Source organism: Rhinatrema bivittatum, chromosome 7, assembly GCF_901001135.1.
Source record: "Rhinatrema bivittatum chromosome 7, aRhiBiv1.1, whole genome shotgun sequence".
NCBI lineage: Eukaryota > Metazoa > Chordata > Amphibia > Gymnophiona > Rhinatrematidae > Rhinatrema > Rhinatrema bivittatum.
Window position 1 is genome coordinate 169,909,970 of NC_042621.1, and position 17,859 is coordinate 169,927,828.

The 17,859-nt window shown below is 46.8% G+C and overlaps 1 protein-coding gene across 3 annotated transcripts in view; it reads left to right on the forward strand.

The window, feature by feature from the left end:
* POLR3A (RNA polymerase III subunit A) overlaps nucleotides 1-17,859 on the forward strand; it is a 222,880-nt gene that overhangs the window by 36,549 nt on the left and 168,472 nt on the right. For all 3 annotated transcript variants that reach the window (XM_029609511.1, XM_029609509.1, XM_029609510.1), the window contains exon 7: nucleotides 9,824-9,986. In XM_029609511.1, coding sequence (XP_029465371.1) covers nucleotides 9,824-9,986 — 163 coding nt within the window. The remainder of the gene's footprint in view (nucleotides 1-9,823; nucleotides 9,987-17,859) is intronic.

Consider the following 17,859-nt stretch of genomic DNA (forward strand, 5'->3'; position numbering starts at 1 on the left):
TCTGCAAGGCAGATTAGTGAAGGGGAGATCAGGAAGATGCACTGATCAGTTACTGTTCCTCCTGCCTTTCTCCCCCCCACCCCCCCTGATTCCCTAGAGGAGTGTTGTCCCTGGTGGAAGAGGGTCCTTGGAGAGCACTGTAGTCAGTCCCATGGACCCAGAAATGGATTTGACATCCTTTTCCTGGGTGTATATTATTTTTAGGTACATAACACAGAGAGTCTTTCCCTGTACGTACCCGGATCAGTCCAGACCATGGGTTGAGCCTCCTGTCCAGCAGATGGAGACAGACCAAAACTGAAAGGGTATCCTATATGAGGACAGAGCCTACCCTGTAGCCCTCCAGTATTTGTCTGTCTCCCTGTGGAGACAGACAAATACTGTCTGTCTCCACAGGGAACCACAGGGTGAGCTGTTCCACAGGGTGGAACAGCTCACCCTGTGGTTCCCTGTTAACTTCTGCTTGTCCCTTCTGTGTGTTTTTTCCTTCTGTGTCTATCGTGTTTGGATCAAGAAAGTATTTGAGTTATTGTTTAAAAAAAAAAAAGTGTGAACTCTGTGGATCTTTCACAGGAGACAGTCCCTGTCTCCCCACTCTTGAGGGGGCCTAGGGGGGCTTGGCCCCTTGTTTTATATAGCCTAGGCTCCCTTTTCCCAGTGATCCTCGGCTGCAGGGGTGAAAATTGGTGGTGCCAGTCCCTCCCCTGTTCAGCTCCCTCTCTCCTTCTCTTCTGTACTGCTCTCCCTTCAGTGAGATCCATGGTTTTGTAGATGCTGACAGGGACATTTGTGAAAAAAAAAAAGACTAAATAAAAGGTGATTTTACCTAGAGGGAGTCCCTGATAACATTAACAAGAAGGCTCCTGCCTTACTTACTTTTTGCAGCTTGAGAGAGTGAATTGAGAGCGTGCACAGTTCATTCTGTGCCTCCGCTCCTTCAGCACCAGCAGCTCAACTTATCTTAGTGCTGCCCCTCCCCCACCCAGCAGCCATGCAACGATCTCAGATATGTTTAGCCTGCGGGGATTCCTCGGTCAGACTTTTGCGGGAGGGGCTCTATTCACGCTGCCTACCGGGGGTGGGGGGGAGAGGTTCCTCTGAGGTCCCGATGCCCTCCGGGACCCGGACCAAGCCGCCAAAACGTTTCCCCCCCCCCCCCCCCCCATCTTAAGCAAGCACATGTCAAGCAGCTCAGGCAAGGGCTGTGGGGAAGGGGGAGCTTCCTCCAACATTGTATCCAGTCCCTGCAACTCCTGATGAGAATACAGCTCAAGATCAGGTTTTTTTACAGGAGGACCCTGCTTCTCCAGATCAGGATGTTGATTCTGTTTAGTTTTCTTTAGACTTTGTCCTCCTTATGCATAAAGCCTTCTTGGCTCCCAGGACTCTGCAAGGTGGTGCCTTGCCAGTCAGACCTAAGCAGGGACTGCCCCCCAAGGTAGCCAAGCGTGCCGATATTCCCGCGTCTCTAAGGGTCACGAAGTTAAAAGACACGGTGGTTTCAGAAGGGTCTGCTGCTCCGGACGTGCCGGGCAGTGCGGCTGCAGGTGCAGGAGCCTCTCCTCCCCCTCCCGCGGGGAGGGGGAGGGGATCATGGATGAGGAGCAAGGGAAACAGGCTTCTTTGGAGGGTGATGACCCTCAGGTGGTACATCTGTTCCAGAGGGAGGAGTTGGAACCCCTCATTCCTGCAGTCCTGGCGGAACTCAGGGTTCAGTCTCCACAGTCTGTAGCAGTCTCATGCAGCGGGCAAGCCTCAGGTGGGTTCAACAATTACTCTGCACCTAGGACCTCTCGTCTGCAGAGGCGGAACAGGCAGAAAGGCTGGAAGGCACGATTGCTTATGGGGCTGATGCTCTCTATGATCTCCTCAGAGTACAGGATCTCAAGAGGGTGAACCGGCTCTCAAAGTGCCCCATTTCCGGATGGAAACCCTTCGGGCGGTGATAGCAGTGGTACATCCCGGAGAGTTCTTAGCCTCACTCGATCTGACGGAAGCCTACCTGCATATAGCGATCTGTCCCGAACATCAGAGGTTCCTCCGATTCCATATTTTGGGTCAGCACTTCCAGTTCAGGGCCCTGCCCTTCGGTCTTGCCACGGCACCACACACATTTACCGTGGTGGTGGCGGCAGCCCTCCGGAAGGACGGTCTCCCGGTCCACCCGTACTTGGACGATTGGTTAATCCGGGCCAAGTCAGAGACCCTATGCCGCTAGGCAGTGGACCACGTACTCTTTCTCCTCTTGTCCCTAGGTTGGATAGTCAAGTTCTCCAAGAGCAATCTCCATCCGTCTCAGGTCTTGGAGCTCCTGTGGGCTCGCTTCGATATCCGCGTCGGCAAGGTCTCTCTCCCGAACTCGAGAGCTTTCAAGTTGATGGATCAGCTCCAGGGCTTCCTCTCCATGCCTCTCCCCACGGCGTGGGATTATCTGCAGATCCTGGGGACTATGGTTTCCACGATCGACCTGGTTCCCTGGGCGTTTGCACACATGCGACCATTACAGAGAGCCTTGCTGGCTCGTTGGCAGCCGGTATCGGAGCAGTTTCAGATGCAGCTCCCGCTTTCAGACTCTACCATCAGCGAATTACAATGGTGGCTTTCTCTCAAGCACCTCCTCCGTTGAGCGGCTTGCCAGTCTCGGACCACGCAGGGGCACTGGCCCCCAGCCCAGTCTCTCTGGCATCTCAACCACCTGGAGACCCGGGCAGTTCGTCTAGCACTCAAGGACTTTCTCCCTCTACTTCGGTGACGGGTGCTCTGGGTGCTCTCGGACAATTCTACCACCGTGGCGTACATCAATTGCCAAGGGGGCACCAGAAGTCGACTGGTGGCCCTCAAAGCAAGTTGCCTTCTCGTGTGGGCAGAACGACACCTGGACTGCCTCGCGGCCTCCCACATAGAGGGTAACGAGAATGTTCAAGCCGACTTCTTAAGTCGTCAGCGCCTGGACTCAGGCAAGTGGGAGCTGTCCGCCATGTCCCTCATTATCAACAGGCACCTGTACTTGATGGCAACTCTGAACATCGCCAGGGCTCCCCGGTTCTTCAGCCACTGGCGGGAACACTGCTCGGAAGGGGTAGATGCCCTGGCCCTTCCATGGTCGAGCGACATCCTGCTGTAGGTGTTCCCTCCGTGGCACCTCATAGGGAAAGTGCTCGGGCGCATAGAGCGTCACAGAGGCCCAGTCATTCTCGTAGCTCCCAAGTGGCCCCGCAGACCCTGGTTCGCGGATCTAGTCAACCTGGTGTCGGATGGTCCTCTTCGCCTAGGCCATCTTCAGCACCTTCTCAGTCAAGGTCCTGTATTTTTCGAGCAGGTGGATCGCTTCTGTCTTGCGGCTTGGCTTTTGAACAGCGAAGGCTAAGGCGGCGGGGATACGCTGAGGACGTCATCTCTACTATTTTGCGGGCCCGCAAAATAGTGGAGATGACGTCCTCAGCGTATCCACCTCTTTCTCACCTCTCTCACGGCAATGAGCTTCAAGCAAATTGTCAACAAGCCCACACATAAAGCTGGGCATATACTGGATCTTATCTTCATCAACTCCGGATTCACTCACACCATACCTCCCAAATGTGTTCCCGTCCCCTAGTCTGACCATTCCCTGATCTCTACTACCTTCAAGATGGAAGAAAATCCCTCACCGCACCAACCTCAATCCACTTTTCAGTACAGAAGATCATGCTCTTCAGAGGAATTAAGCGAGCAACTAGCCAAAGAACTCACCAAACTGGATGTCTCAAACCCAAATTCAGCCTTACTCTCATGGCATAGCATTACTGAACTGGTAGCAAACAAACTATGCCCTCTATCAACCAAAACAATCAACCCGGTGTTAAAAAACAAACAACCCTGGTTCTCCAAAGAACTCCAGAAAATGAAGCAAGACCTTAGAAAAAAAGAAGGCAAATGGGGCAAGACCCCTTGCCCCAGTACACTTGCGGTCTACAAATCCGCCCTCCACTCCTACAGGAACTCAACTCTACGAACAAAAAAAAAAAAGACTTCTACGCTCTTAGAATACACGACCTCGTATTTGATGCTAAGGCTTTATTCTCATATATAACCAAACTCACTAAAACTTCCACACCAACCATCCCGGACGACCAAGCACAAACTAAAGCCAACGAACTGGCAACTTTCTTCCAGAGCAAAATTTCCAACCTCCTAACACGCCTCCTCTCCAGCTCTACCACTCCTCCCATTCCCTTTTCCTCCCTCTCATATATGGGAGCATCATTTGAATCTTTTGAACCCACTTCCGCCATAGAAATAGAAACCATTCTAAAAAAAATGAAACCCTCTGCCCATCCTTCCGACCAAACTGCTCTTATTAATACCAGACACTATAACCAAATGTTTGGCTGATATAATTAACTGCTCTTTGTCACAGGGAATTTTCCCATAGGTGCTTAAACTCGCCACCCTCAAACCACTTTTTAAGAAACCAAACTTAGGACGGAAGTTGTTAGGATCTTTTGTGTCTATCTCAAATCTAACTTTTGTCGCTAAGGTAATGGAAAAAGTAGTAAATGTTCAACTTTCAAACTATCTCGAAGACCACAATATACTTCACAACTCTCAATACGGATTCCGGAAATCGCTAAGCACAGAAACCCTGCTCATCTCCCTCACAGACCACCTCATTATGGGTCTAGATAAGGGGACCTCCTTCCTGTTAGTACTACTCGACATCTCGGCGGCCTTCGACACGGTGAACCACTCCATCCTCCTGAATAGTCTATCCGATATAGGGATAAAAGGAACGGCCCTCAGATGGTTTGACTCCTTCCTCACCAGTAGAGGTTATAAGGTCAAAGTCAACAATAAAGAATCTCCACTAATCAATCTCTCACTAGGAGTTCCCCAGGGCTCCTCCCTGTCCCCCACCCTCTTCAATTATATACCTCCTCCCTCTCTGCCAACTGCTAACAGATCTAGGGCTGAAACATTATCTCTATGCCCATGATGTTCAAATTCTAATCCCTATAACTGAATCACTTACAAAAACACTTAAGTTCTGGAACAACTGCCTTCAAGCTATCAATCTCCTCCTCTCCAGCCTAAACCTGGTACTCAACGCGGCCAAAACAGAACTCTTCCTTATAACGCCGGAACACAGTGACTCACCTCAACCAGCCCAACCCAATACTCTAATCACGCAAGCAAGAGACCTTGGAGTTGTAATAGACAACCATCTGAACCTCAAGAAATTCATCAACCAAACCACCAAAGACTGCTTTTACAAATTACAGATACTCAAACGACTCAAACCACTCCTACACTTTCGAGACTTCAGATCGGTTCTCCAAGCCATTCTGTTTTCTAAGTTTGACTACTGCAATTCCATTCTGCTTGGTCTCCCCTCCTCCTCCACCAAACCACTACAAATGCTGCAGAACGCGGCCGCAAGAATCCTTACAAACACTAACAGAAGAGAGCATATCACACCCATCCTCAGAGATCTGCATTGGCTGCCTATAAGCTTTAGAATCATGCACAAAGCTCTGTCTGTATTCACCACCAGGGACCCATAGACTTGCAACTCCCACTCAGCCTCCACACATCCTCCAGACCTATCAGGGAAGTATACAAAGGATCTCTACACGCCGCCCCCACTAAATCCACCCAGCTAACAACCACTAGAGAACAGGCCTTCTCGATAGCGGGACCTAGCATAGAGAATGCCATCCCCCCAGATCTCAGACAGGAACCTTGTTTGCGGATATTCAAGAAAAAGCTCAAGACCTGGCTATTTCGTCAAGCCTTCCTGTAACTAAACCAACACCAGCTAGGTTATAGAATAGGTCGTGGATATTAGACTGGTAACTAGACAATCTTCAGCAAAGTCACTATTACAGCACAATTATTGTTACTGAGTTCCTCTTTCCGCTACTAGCGTCGTCTTCTCCCTACCCCAGTACCCCTGTTTTATTGTAACTTTCCTGCAACTTGTTTCGTTAAGGTTTGTTAAGGTTCTTGTCACACTGTCTTTGTAAACCGATTTGATATGATATTTTTCATGAAGGTCGGTATAAATAAATAAATAAATAAAACTACTTCCCTTGCCTATGTCCGGTTCTGGAAGGTTTTCGAGCTTGCCCAAGTGGAAGCGGGCGTTACGACGCATGGCCCCAGTCTCGCTCGTCCTCTCGTTCCTCCAGCGAGGTCTCTCCTTTGGCTCACTCCGTGTTCAGGTGCTGCCCTCGGTTCTCTTTTGGGAAGCCTCGACGGCCAAGTGGTTGCGTCTCACCCGGATATTGTCCATTTCCTCAAAGAAGTCTAACACTTGAAGCCACCGTTGCGTCCTGCTTGTCCCTCGTGGAGTTTGAACTTGGTCCTTTGGATGCTCTGTCGAGCTCCCTTTGAGCCCCTTCGCCATTCCACTCTCAAGGATTTGACGCTCAAGACGGTATTTCTGGTTTCTATTTGCTCCACCAGACCCAAGCGTTGTCTTGCCATGAGCCTTTCTTAAGTTTTTCGGATTCCGGGGTCTCTCTCAAGACGGTCCCGTCATTCTTACCGAAGGTCGTGTCTTCTTTTCATGTCAATCAGTCGGTCGAGCTCCCAGTGTTCTCTTCTGTGGACATTGCAAGCCCTGGCGGGGATGACCTACGCCATCTGGATGTGAAACGCATTCTCATGCGTTACCTGGAGGTAACTAATGACTTCCGAGTGTCAGATCGTCTTTGTCTTATGGAGTGGCCCCAACCGGGGCAACCAGGCCTCTAAGACTACGATATCTTGCTGGCTGAAGGAAGCGATATCGTCTGCTTATATCTGTCAGAGACGCCCGGTCCTGGAGGGCCTCAAGACCCATTCCTTGCATTCTCAGGCAGCCTCCAAGTGACACCAAGTTGTCACTTGGTGTCAGTGAATATAGATGCTCTCATGAAATGGGCTGATCTGCATATCCAAGCAATATCAGTCTCCCACATTGCCAAGACAGACAATGTGAGGGCCGATTTTCTCATCACACATGACTTGGATCAAGAGAGTTGGAGCTGGCAGAGGATATTTTTTCTGCTTATAGTCTTGATAGAACCAGAGGTATGTGACTCTGATGGTGTGTTACTACCATGCAATGATGCGATAGTTCTGTAGTCACAGACAAGATCCAGGGGCATTGGGAATCAATGCCCTCGTTCAATAGTGAGCTGCGGAGCGACATACAATATGGGCTCCCTCCCTGGGCGATATTCAACAGGATCTAAAGTCATCCCGGAACTGTTAGCCTGGTGAGTTGGTTGGCCACGGCGATCGTCTTTTGGTTATTGGTAGACAGTCCTATGGGGTGGTCATTCCCAAAGGATCTTTGACAACATGGACTGATTTTATTTGAAAGTCCAAGGCACCCTGATCTTATGGTTTGGCCCTTTAGAGGGTTCGACTGCTGAAGCTTTGTTGTTTTTTTCCTGCAGTAGTACTGTGCTGCTCTAAGATGAGCAGTTTTCCACATCTCTACTTTATATCAGGGCTTGGAGAGTATTGGAAAATTGATACAGGCTGAGAGGTTTCACACTCTGAGTGGAAATACCATTAATCCTGGGTTTTCTGTAGGAATGATTAGTAAGGGTTTGGCCCTAAAACTCCTGGCAGCTCCTGTTTGCAGTATTGGCATGTTATGGAGGTTGTATTGATAGACTTTGTTTTCCCCTCTAGATGTTTCTCTGCTTTAAGGAGCGCTCAACATTCGTGTCCATCTTGGCACTACCAAATGCCACCTTGGGCTTCCAACCTTGAGTTGAGTTTTTTTAGGCAGGCTCCATCTTTTGGCAGCCGAATGGTTTTACATTGATGGTGATTTTCCCGGTCGCTGTCTATTCAGTGAGATATGTTTCCTGGGCTTTAGGCTTTATCTTGAAGTGATCCTTTTCTGCAAATGTTGCCGGAGTGGTGCAGATTAGAAATATTTGCCAGAAGGGGAATTGGAGTTTCATTTGAATTAGTAGGCAATTATGTGCCTTAGATATGAAGCAATATTGTTGTGATACCTGAGAGTCGCCTGCTACGAGCAAAAGACTGCTGGACTGCTTGGTCTCCATGGTGGAGATAGACATGGAGAACTGGCGACGTGGGCTGCAGTGGCCCGTTGGGTTAAAAAGGTTATCACTGCAACCTATGTAAGTGCAGAGGTACCATGGCCTAGGCAAGTCAGGTAGTCTTGATGGTGGAGACTCGACTGTGGTCTCACTCCAATAATTGTTGGACAGCAACGTGCTCCTTCTTACATACTTTCTACAAGCAATTCTGCTTGGATGTTGAAGCGCAAGAGGATGCGACCTTCATGAGGGTGGTATTGATATGAGTGCAGGCAGCCTTCCACCCATTTCAGAAGTAGCTTTGGTACATCTGACTGCTGTGGATTCCCCTGCCTGAGTGTAGAAGAAGGAGAAATTACTTCTTATCTGATAATTTCCTTTCCTCTAAGGAAGGCCACCCTGGGCTACCTACTTGTGGTTTTGTTTTTAGCTCGTCCTTCCCTTCAGGGACCTTGCAGATTGCTCCTTGTTATGGGTCGGTTAAAGGACTGGTAAGTGAGAGCCAGCCTATATATAAAATAATATAAATAAATAAATAAATATATAATCGGGCAATTAATATTTTACCTGGGCTTTATACTTCTGAGTTAGGTGGAGGTAATGAGTCCTTCACTGTTAAAAATCGTGTGTAAGGTATAATCAGTTGTCCACAGTTTGCTTCTCTAGAGATACTGGCAGGCTGATGTCGGGGCAGTGCTATATGTCTGTGACGTCAGCAAATCAGTTGTCTCCGTCTCCATCTGCTGGTAGGAGTACATAACCCACTGCTGTGGATTGGCCTGCCTTCTTAGAGGAAAGGAAATTATCAGGTAAGAAGTAATTTCTCCTTTATTTTACCAATTATATTCTGTCTTTCTCTACTAAATTCAAGGCAAAGTACAACCATAAACAAGTATCATAAATAAAGCATAAAATAATAAATTAAACATTACTAAATATAACAGTCAAATAATAGAATTGATAAAAACAATTCATCAAACTATTTAAATCGGATAAAGAGTAGGAGATTAAAATAACTTATCCTAAATCAAAATGCAACCTAAAATGCATATTTGTATCGTCTGCCAGGGCTCAGTCATGCTGCTGCAAATGCTGAATGGACATGACTGAGCTATGCTAAATCTGTGCATAATTGTGGCCGTCTCGGCAACTGATTCTATGTAATGGGTGTTTCCACTGAGAGAGCTTTTCTGTGCATGTGTTGCCGCTTTACATCCAATAGAGATGGAATTCTCAAATTTTCTGATGCAGGTCTCAGTCAATGCATGCTGAAGAATTAAGCCTCTCCAAAAATATGATGGGCCCAATTTATGTTTAAAAACAATTATTTACTAGTTATCTATAACATATTTTGAAAATTTAAGCCACATGAAAGAAATGTCCTTTATTTTTATTATTTATTTTTTTTTAAACATTTGGAAAAAACACAAGTATTCAGGAAAATAAATGTTTTCTGTGTTGCATTTCTTTTTCTTTGGAAGTGATAAAGGTGTTCAAAGCTTAAGGTAAAGGACTTAGATTTGGTGTGTCTAATGTTCAGGAATTCTGTAATATTCTGCAAGTTTTTTTGTGTTGGAGTCATCCTAAAATCAGATGACATTCACTACCTCTTGTGTTTTTTTTTAAACTTTTTATTCCCATTAAAAAAAATGAAAACCAAACACTACCTACCAATAACAAAACGTGTTAGAGTTGCTGCACAGTGCTTTTGCAGGTATTGGAGGGCTGGACACATTTCTGATCTTTTTGGGGGTCACCTGGCATATTTTGTGCTTTAGCATAGAATAACAGGTGCCAAGACGCAGATGATCATGGAAGACTGGGACTTCCTGCAGCTGCAGTGTGCACTCTACATAAACAGTGAACTCTCTGGAATTCCTCTCAACATGGCCCCCAAGAAATGGACCAGAGGCTTTGTCCAAAGGCTGAAAGGAAAACAGGGTATGTGACTGATGATAAAAATTAATTCAGAAAAGCATTTCCTCTAATTTGCTGAAGAACTGATGTGATTGATAGCACTAGACTGTATCTCCAGACCTGTGAGCTTATCACACTTAGAGAGAAGATAGTCACAGCGAGATTGGTAATTAACGTGGTTACATTCTAGAAACAAATACATGGAGCAGCAATTCTTTGGTAAAAGTTCTGCTTAAATAGTGGCAAAATGTTGGATTTTGGTAAATTGCTGGTAAGCAAGCACTTCAACATAGATTCCTGAAAGATGACTAGGCTGGAATGCTTTCCTATAGCTGTATATCACTAAAATATAGTATCACAAACCCTTTGAAGAAGAAAATAACAGTTGATATAAAAGTTATTTTCTCTGTAATTTGGAATTTAGTGTGTGCCCAAATAACTCTTGCTCCCTACCCTGCTGATCCCATCTGTGAGTGGGCAAACAGGTGTACAACATCAAGAAGAAAGCTCCAAAGTCACAATAATAAACTTACTACAGGTTGTTTCCTCTTTCAAAGGCTGTGTCATTCCATGTTTTACTTGTTTGCTCTTACAGGGAAGTATTTTAACATGAAGCTTTTGAGTCTACTAAGTTGAATTACTATATTAAACTATTATATGAAGTGTGTATGGCATCACACAAATATGCTTTCCTCTTCATCCAGTCAGACCAGTCTAGAAAATGGATTATGCCCAGCAAATGGAGACCACGATCAACAGGTTTGCTGATGTCACCCTTTATATGTAAATAGTTAGTGTGGAGTAAATGCAGATCACACAAAAAAGAGGGTGTGAAGCCAGACAGTGATGCTGTTCCATGTGAAATAAGGTGACAATACTTCAAGGGATTTCTCAAAATAACTTTATGTAGACAGCTTCAAAGAAGTATAAAGGTACAGTCCCCCAACATGGCCATGTTTAGTCGTAGGGGCTGCGTTGGGAGGGACTCACGAGGAACAATTTTCAAAACAAACTGAAAAATCTGAATGAGAACAGCGGCATATAAAACAGCTAACAATAACAAAAGATGCAAAGTACAAAGCACATACCCAAAAGAATAAGGTCTGAATATCTAAATACTTAAATTTTAGATGAGGCATCCTGTAAAACATTAAGAAGATAGTAAAAAAAACCCCATAGAAAAACTGTATTGAAAACAAAGGTATTGTAATAATAAAATAAAGCACAGACATAGCACATGTAGGTTATAAATTCCCAAGTTGACATGTTCGATAATGTGCTGCAAAACAAGAGAAAAAAGCATATTTAAGAAATGGAAACAAAATATTATAGGAATAAGGAGCATACCATAAACAAGGTATGTAGTTATAGTGTCGAGCATAAAATGCGATGTTTAAAGAAAAAAGTCACACTGGTAGAAGAAACCAGCAAGAAAGAAAACATCAATAGAAGAAAATGTGAAAGAAAAAATAAAAGTAAAACTGAGATTTCCTAGCGTGTAGCAGATGGACTCAGGACCAATGGGTATAGTGTGCTCCTGATAGCAGTTGTAGACGGAGTCCGATTTCAATCTGACGTCAGCACTACATATACCCGTGCACGAGGCTCTGATCCTCAGTTTTTTTCCGTCTCCATAGCAGTTCGGGACTTCACACACGCTTGCCCAGCGTTAGAAAACCAAACTCCAAATTTAAAGAAGAATCAAAGAAAAACTTACCTCCAAAACCCTAGGTCCCTCCCCCAGTCAAGATTTCCTGAGGTGATTTCCGAGATCCCTCAGAAGTAAGCCTCAGTCCCGGCTTGCACTTAGCCCCCAGGAAAGGGAGCGGCTGAGAGGCAGCCTCGGTCCAGTAGCCGACCCAGTTTGGACTTAGCCACTCCCTTTTCAGGGGGCTAAGAGGCAGCGGGTGCAGAACCGAGCGCAGCGGTGAAGGTAATTCCCTCTCCCCCCGCAGCCAGAGACCGTCCAGCAGAGGACCGGGAAGCGCCGAGACAAGGAAAGGTAGAAAACTTTTCTAAGTCTCCGAGGCTCGGACAGCCGCACAGATTTATTTTATTTATTTATTTAAAAGTATTTATATACCGCTTTTAAAATTGAATTTTATCAAAACGGTTTACAAGAGAGGTAAAAATCAGTAAAATTAAAATAGATTATAGAAAAAAAATACATAAAAAATGGTATATAGCTGCCTAGGTAGCTAGTTTAAACAAAAATGATTTTATCTTATAACAGAAAAGAAGTTTATGCCTTGAAGAAAGCAGAGGGGAAGGAAAAGACGGGTCAAGGGTAGAAAATATAAGGGAAAAGAGTTATCTCTTAAGAGAACAAGTTGGGATGAATCGGACTAAAAAATATCATGAAGACGTGAAAGAAATAAGCGGAGGTTGAGTGGTGAGGGTTGGATGAGTTGGTGGTATGTTGAAAGCTAGTTGAAATAGATATGTTTTGAGAGATTTTTTTTAAATGAAGTGGATTTGATATTAGGCGGAGGGGGATTGGAAGAGAGTTCCAAAGTGAAGGTCCTGCTACAGAAAATGCTCTTTTCCTGGTGATTTCTAGTCTTGCTTGTCGAGGTGATGGTATGTCAAGTAGATTTTGTGTTAGTGATCTTAAATGTCGTGTGGGTTTATAGATGCGGAGTAGAGAACAAAGCCAAGTGGATGAGGGATTGTGTATTAAACTGTGGATTATGGTAAGTACTTTGTATTTTATCCTAAATTTTATGGGTAGCCAGTGGAAGGATTGTAAGATAGGAGTAATGTGATCTAGGAGTGAAATACCAGATAAGATACGGGCTGCACTGTTTTGAACCAGTTGCAGAGGGTATAATGAAGAATCAGATACACCTAAATAGAGAGCATTACAGTAGTCTAGACCGGAAAAAATTAGAGACTGAAGAACAGTTCTGAATGGAAGAGGAGAGGACGAAGACGGTTTAGAAGTTGGAGTTTGTAGAATGATTTTTTTGTAAGAGAGGATATGTGTTGTTTCATTGAGAGTTCTGTGTTTATAATGACTCCTAAACTTGTTGCGTAGTGTGTTATTGGGATTGATATGCCATTTGTTATTAAATGAGAAGGAGGGCCAATAGATGAATCTGAGATGGATGTTAGGTGAACAGTTTCGGTTTTTGACGGATTTAGCTTTAATCGATTATGGGAGAGTCAGGAATTGATGGTGGATAGATAAAGTGAAACCATGGATAGAGTAGCTGACCAAGATGTTTTGTAGGGGACTAGAAATTGTATGTCATCTACATAGATTTTCAATTGTAAATCAAGGGAAGAAAGAATATGACATTGGGGAAGGAGATAAATATTGAACAGTATGGGAGATAACGACGAGCCTTGAGGAACACTGGATGGGATTGTATAGGGAGCAGAGGAGTGTTGATTGATATTGACTTGTTGAGGACGGTCAGTGAGCAAAGATGAGAACCAATTTAGAACTGTTCCTGTAATGCCTATAGATTTCAAGTTTGAGATGAGTATTTGATGATCAACCGTATCAAAAGCTGCTGAAATGTCTAAGAAGACTATGATGTAATCTGTGTAAGAATCAAAAGCGCGGAATAAAGTATCGAAGGAAGCTAGTAGTAGAGTTTCAGTGGAATGTCCTTTTCTGAATCCATGTTGATTTGTGTGAAGAATATTGTTTTCAGTTAGAAAATCAGAAAGTTGACGAAGTACTGCAGACTCTATTAGTTTAGCTAGTGAGGTTAGTGTGGCAATAGGTCTAAAATTGTTAAGGTCAGTTATGTCTCTTGTTTTTGTTTTCATGATAGGTAAAATGGAGGGTTGTTTTTTTCAAACTGTACGGGAATCGACCTGTTTCTAAGGACTGGTTGACTAACAAGCAAAGGAAGGAACAAGCATGTTGACTGATGGCTTTGAAAAAGGCTCCGGAACAGGGAATTGTTAGGGAAGTTTGAGGGTTTTTGTCTCTTGATTATGGTTGAGATGGTGTTTTCCAGTATCGGGGTAAACTCTGACCATTGACAGCAAGATTTATTGTTTGTATACGTGTGGGGTAGGAGAGTGATAAATTCTGTAGAGATCTTGGTAACTTTTGTTTTGAAGTGGTTGGTGATTTTATTACAGAAGGTGGTATCATAATCAATAAAAGTTTCATTGTGTGGTGTAGTTAATGACTTTACAATATTGAATAGAGTATTTGGATTTCCGTTAGCTTTAGAGATTTTGTTTGCATAGTAGAGTTTTTTTGCTTGATTTAATTCCTTATTATAGTGTCGTAGGGCACAGCGATATGCATTTTTTGATTCATTGGTCTTGTGACGTCGCCAATTTCGTTCTAGTTTCCTAAGTAAGGTTTTAGATGAATGTAGGGTTTTTGTGTACCAGGGAGCACTTGGTTTTCTTTTATTGCTATTTGACTGAAATTGTTTGTAGGGAGCGATTGTGTCAAGAGAAGATACAATAATTGAATTCCATTTAGTTACAGATCATCCCTCCAGCGTCTACATTCGGGTTGAGCAGCCCCGTCCGGGCTAGACCCCGATCCAGCAAGAGGGTCCTCCCACGTGGAGACCCCCTGGGGGGGGGGCGCCATCTTACGTGTGGTCGCCGGCGCCTTTCCCCCTCCTGGTCGCCTCATCGCCCGCACAACCGAGCCATGTGCACAGAGGCCAGCCGGGCGCACAAAGTACTTGTGCACATAGCGGTGCGCGCATCTACGCCGTGCACACATGGGGGCCGGGCGCACAGCGGCACGCTCAAGGGTGCCAAGCGCAGAACTAGGCCCGCGCGCACAGCCATGCATGCATCTCCGTTCCTATGCGCACTATGTATACGCATCCGGAACGCACAACCAGGCCTCCCGGCACGCGCACCTGTACAGGATACACGCGCAAATCATGGCACCGCCGTCCAAGACATCTAAAGATCCAGTCCTCTGCTCGGCATGCCACCTGAGAGCGGCACAGCCAGAGGTGACCTCTGCTCTGCGAAGAAGCTCGGGGGGAGCAGAGACAAGGTCCCCCTCAGCCTGTAGAGGACTCCGGATCCACCAGCGAGACTACCCTGGACCTTTTTATTCCCAACTCGGCCACTCCACAATGGGGCCCTTGGGGAGCGCCGTCGGACCCAATGCAGTCCCAGGCAACTTCACCTGAGCGGGATTCTTCGCTGAGCTGCAATCCTACATCCATGCACAGACCAGGGCCACCATCGGCACAACCGCAACCCCCGCCAGTGGTCCAGAACCTCCCAGGCCCCTCCCGGCCTTCACCAGATGAGCCTCCCCTGGACAAATACCTCCCCCTAGGGGACACAAATGATTCAGAGGAGGAATCAGAACCCCTGGAAGAGGGGGAACTCCCTCCAGGAACGGAACCACATCGCACCATGATGCGCTTCTTCCCAAAAGACGAATTATCAGATCTCGTAGCCACGAGTCTGAAGGCATTGACCATCCCGGACACATGCAACACAGCAGAGTCTAAGGCGAGCCCCTTCCTGGCCGGGCTCCGTCAGACCTCACGCCATTTCCCTACGCTAGAGGCCGTACAACAACTGATCGACCTGGAATGGGACGCGCCAGAGGCCACCTTTAAGGGAGGTCGAGCCCTAGAAGCTCTCTACCCCTTGGACCCTGTGATGAAGGAACTCCTGAGGTTTCCCAAGATCGACGCCCTGGTCTGCACCACTACAAAGCGCACTACCATACCAGTTGAGGGAAGAGCCTCACTAAAGGATGCCAATGACAGACGGCAGGAATCCATCCTCAAGCAGTCTTACGATGTATCAGCTATGACCTTACAGATCGCTGCGTGCTGCACCGTGGTATCTCGCGCCTGCCTGGCTATGGCCAATCGAGGCATTAGACCAGGCAATATCATTCCTCACAGATGTGACCTCAGTCCTGGTACGCATCTCAGCCAGGAGTCTCTCGTCCACAGTGGCAGCCAAAAGACAGCTCTGGCTCCGAAGCTGGTCAGCCAGCATGACCTCTAAGATGAGGCTCACGAGAATGCCCTTTAGAGGAACACTCCTGTTTGGAAGCGACCTGGACAAATTAGCCGACAAATGGGGTGAGTCTCCAGTACCCTGTATACCGGAGGACAGGAACAAGAGGAACCAACGCCCCTCTCCCCGGGCACCCAAGGGCAGAGGATCCCAGTGGTATAGACCATACAAAAACACTTACCAAGCCCCCCGCCTCGTCGGCAAAGGGCAGTCCTTTCGGAACAGACACAACAAAAGAGCCGGCTCGGGACCAGGCCTCAGCCGCAACACGCAATGAGACTCAGCAGACCCATCTACAGGAAGAGATCATAGGGGGCAGGCTTGCCCTATTCTACCAAAGATGGGTCACAATAACGTCGGACAATTGGGTCCTATCCATCATCCGAGAGGGATACTACCTGGACTTCCACATCATCCCCCCGGACAAGTTTGTGATTTCTCCGTGCCACGACCCCTCCAAAAGGAAGGCAGTGGAAACCACACTATCAAAACTACTCGCCCTAAAGGCAATAACACCAGTGCCCCCGCACCAACAAAATTCTGGGCACTATTCCATCTACTTCATCGTACCCAAGAAAGAGGGAACATTCCTGCCCATTCTGGACCTCAAGACCGTCAATCGCTATCTGAAGGTACCCCGCTTCCGCATGGAAACCCTACGTTTGGACGTAAAGGCGGTACAACCGGGAGAATTCCTGACCTCCCTGGATCTGTTAGAAGCCTATCTCCACATACCAATGCATTGCATCCATCAGCATTTCCTATGCTTCGCGATATTGGGCCATCACTACCAGTTCCAGGCCCTACCATTCAGACTAGCTATGGCTCCCCGAACATTCACCAAGATCATGGTAGTAGTAGCGGCGACACTGAAGAAAGAAGGAATCCTCGTGCATCCATATCTGGACGATTGACTGATCGGAGCGAAATCGCCAGAGGAAAGCCATCAAGCAACCACCAGAGTCGAGGAACTACTGCAGAACCTCGGGTGGGTCAATACACCCAAGAGCCACCTGCAGCCCTCCCAATCCCTAGAGTACCTGGGAGTCCGGTTTGACACCAAATGGAACAAAGTCACCCTTCCCCCTACAAGGAGGAGGAGATTGATGGAACAACTTTGAGCATTGTTGAATTCAACTCTCCCCACGGCATGGGACTATCTCCAAGTCCTCGGATTCATGGCATCAACCATAGAAGTCATCCCGTGGGCAAGGGCCCACATGCAGCCCCTACAACACTCCCTACTCTCACGGTGGAAACCGATGTTTCAAAACTACTCCGCCCCCCTCCAGCTACCGGCGAAGGTTTGAAACCAACTACAGTGGTGGCTCCAAGAAGACCATCTGAGCAAGGGAACAAGCCTATCCACACCGGAATGGACCTTGCTCACCACGGATGTGAGCCTGCGGGGATGGGGAGCCCACTGCCAGGAGCTAACAGCTCAAGGGCAATGGGACAAAGAAGAGTCAGCATAGAACATAAACAGACTGGAAGCCCGAGCAGTCAGACTAGCCTGCCTACAGTTCAGTCACAGATTCCAGGGCAAATCAGTCAGTCATGTCGGACAACACCACAACAGTGGCCTACATCAACTGCCAGGGGGGAACCAGAAGCCAGCAGGTGTCTCTGGAAATAGAGCCCCTAATGATGTGGGCAGAATCAAACCTACAAGGTATATCAGCCGCCCACATCGCGGGAAAAGACAACGTTACTGCAGATTACCTCAGCAGAGAGAGTCTGGATCCAGGAGAATTGACTCTGTCTACAGCAGCCTTCCAGCAGATAGTAAACCACTGGGGAACCCCAGCCACGGATCTTCTGGCAACCGGGTACAACACCCAGGTTCCCAAGTTCTTCAGCCGAAGAAGGGAACCGCTGTCCCAGGGAATCGACGCCCTCGTCCAGACCTGGC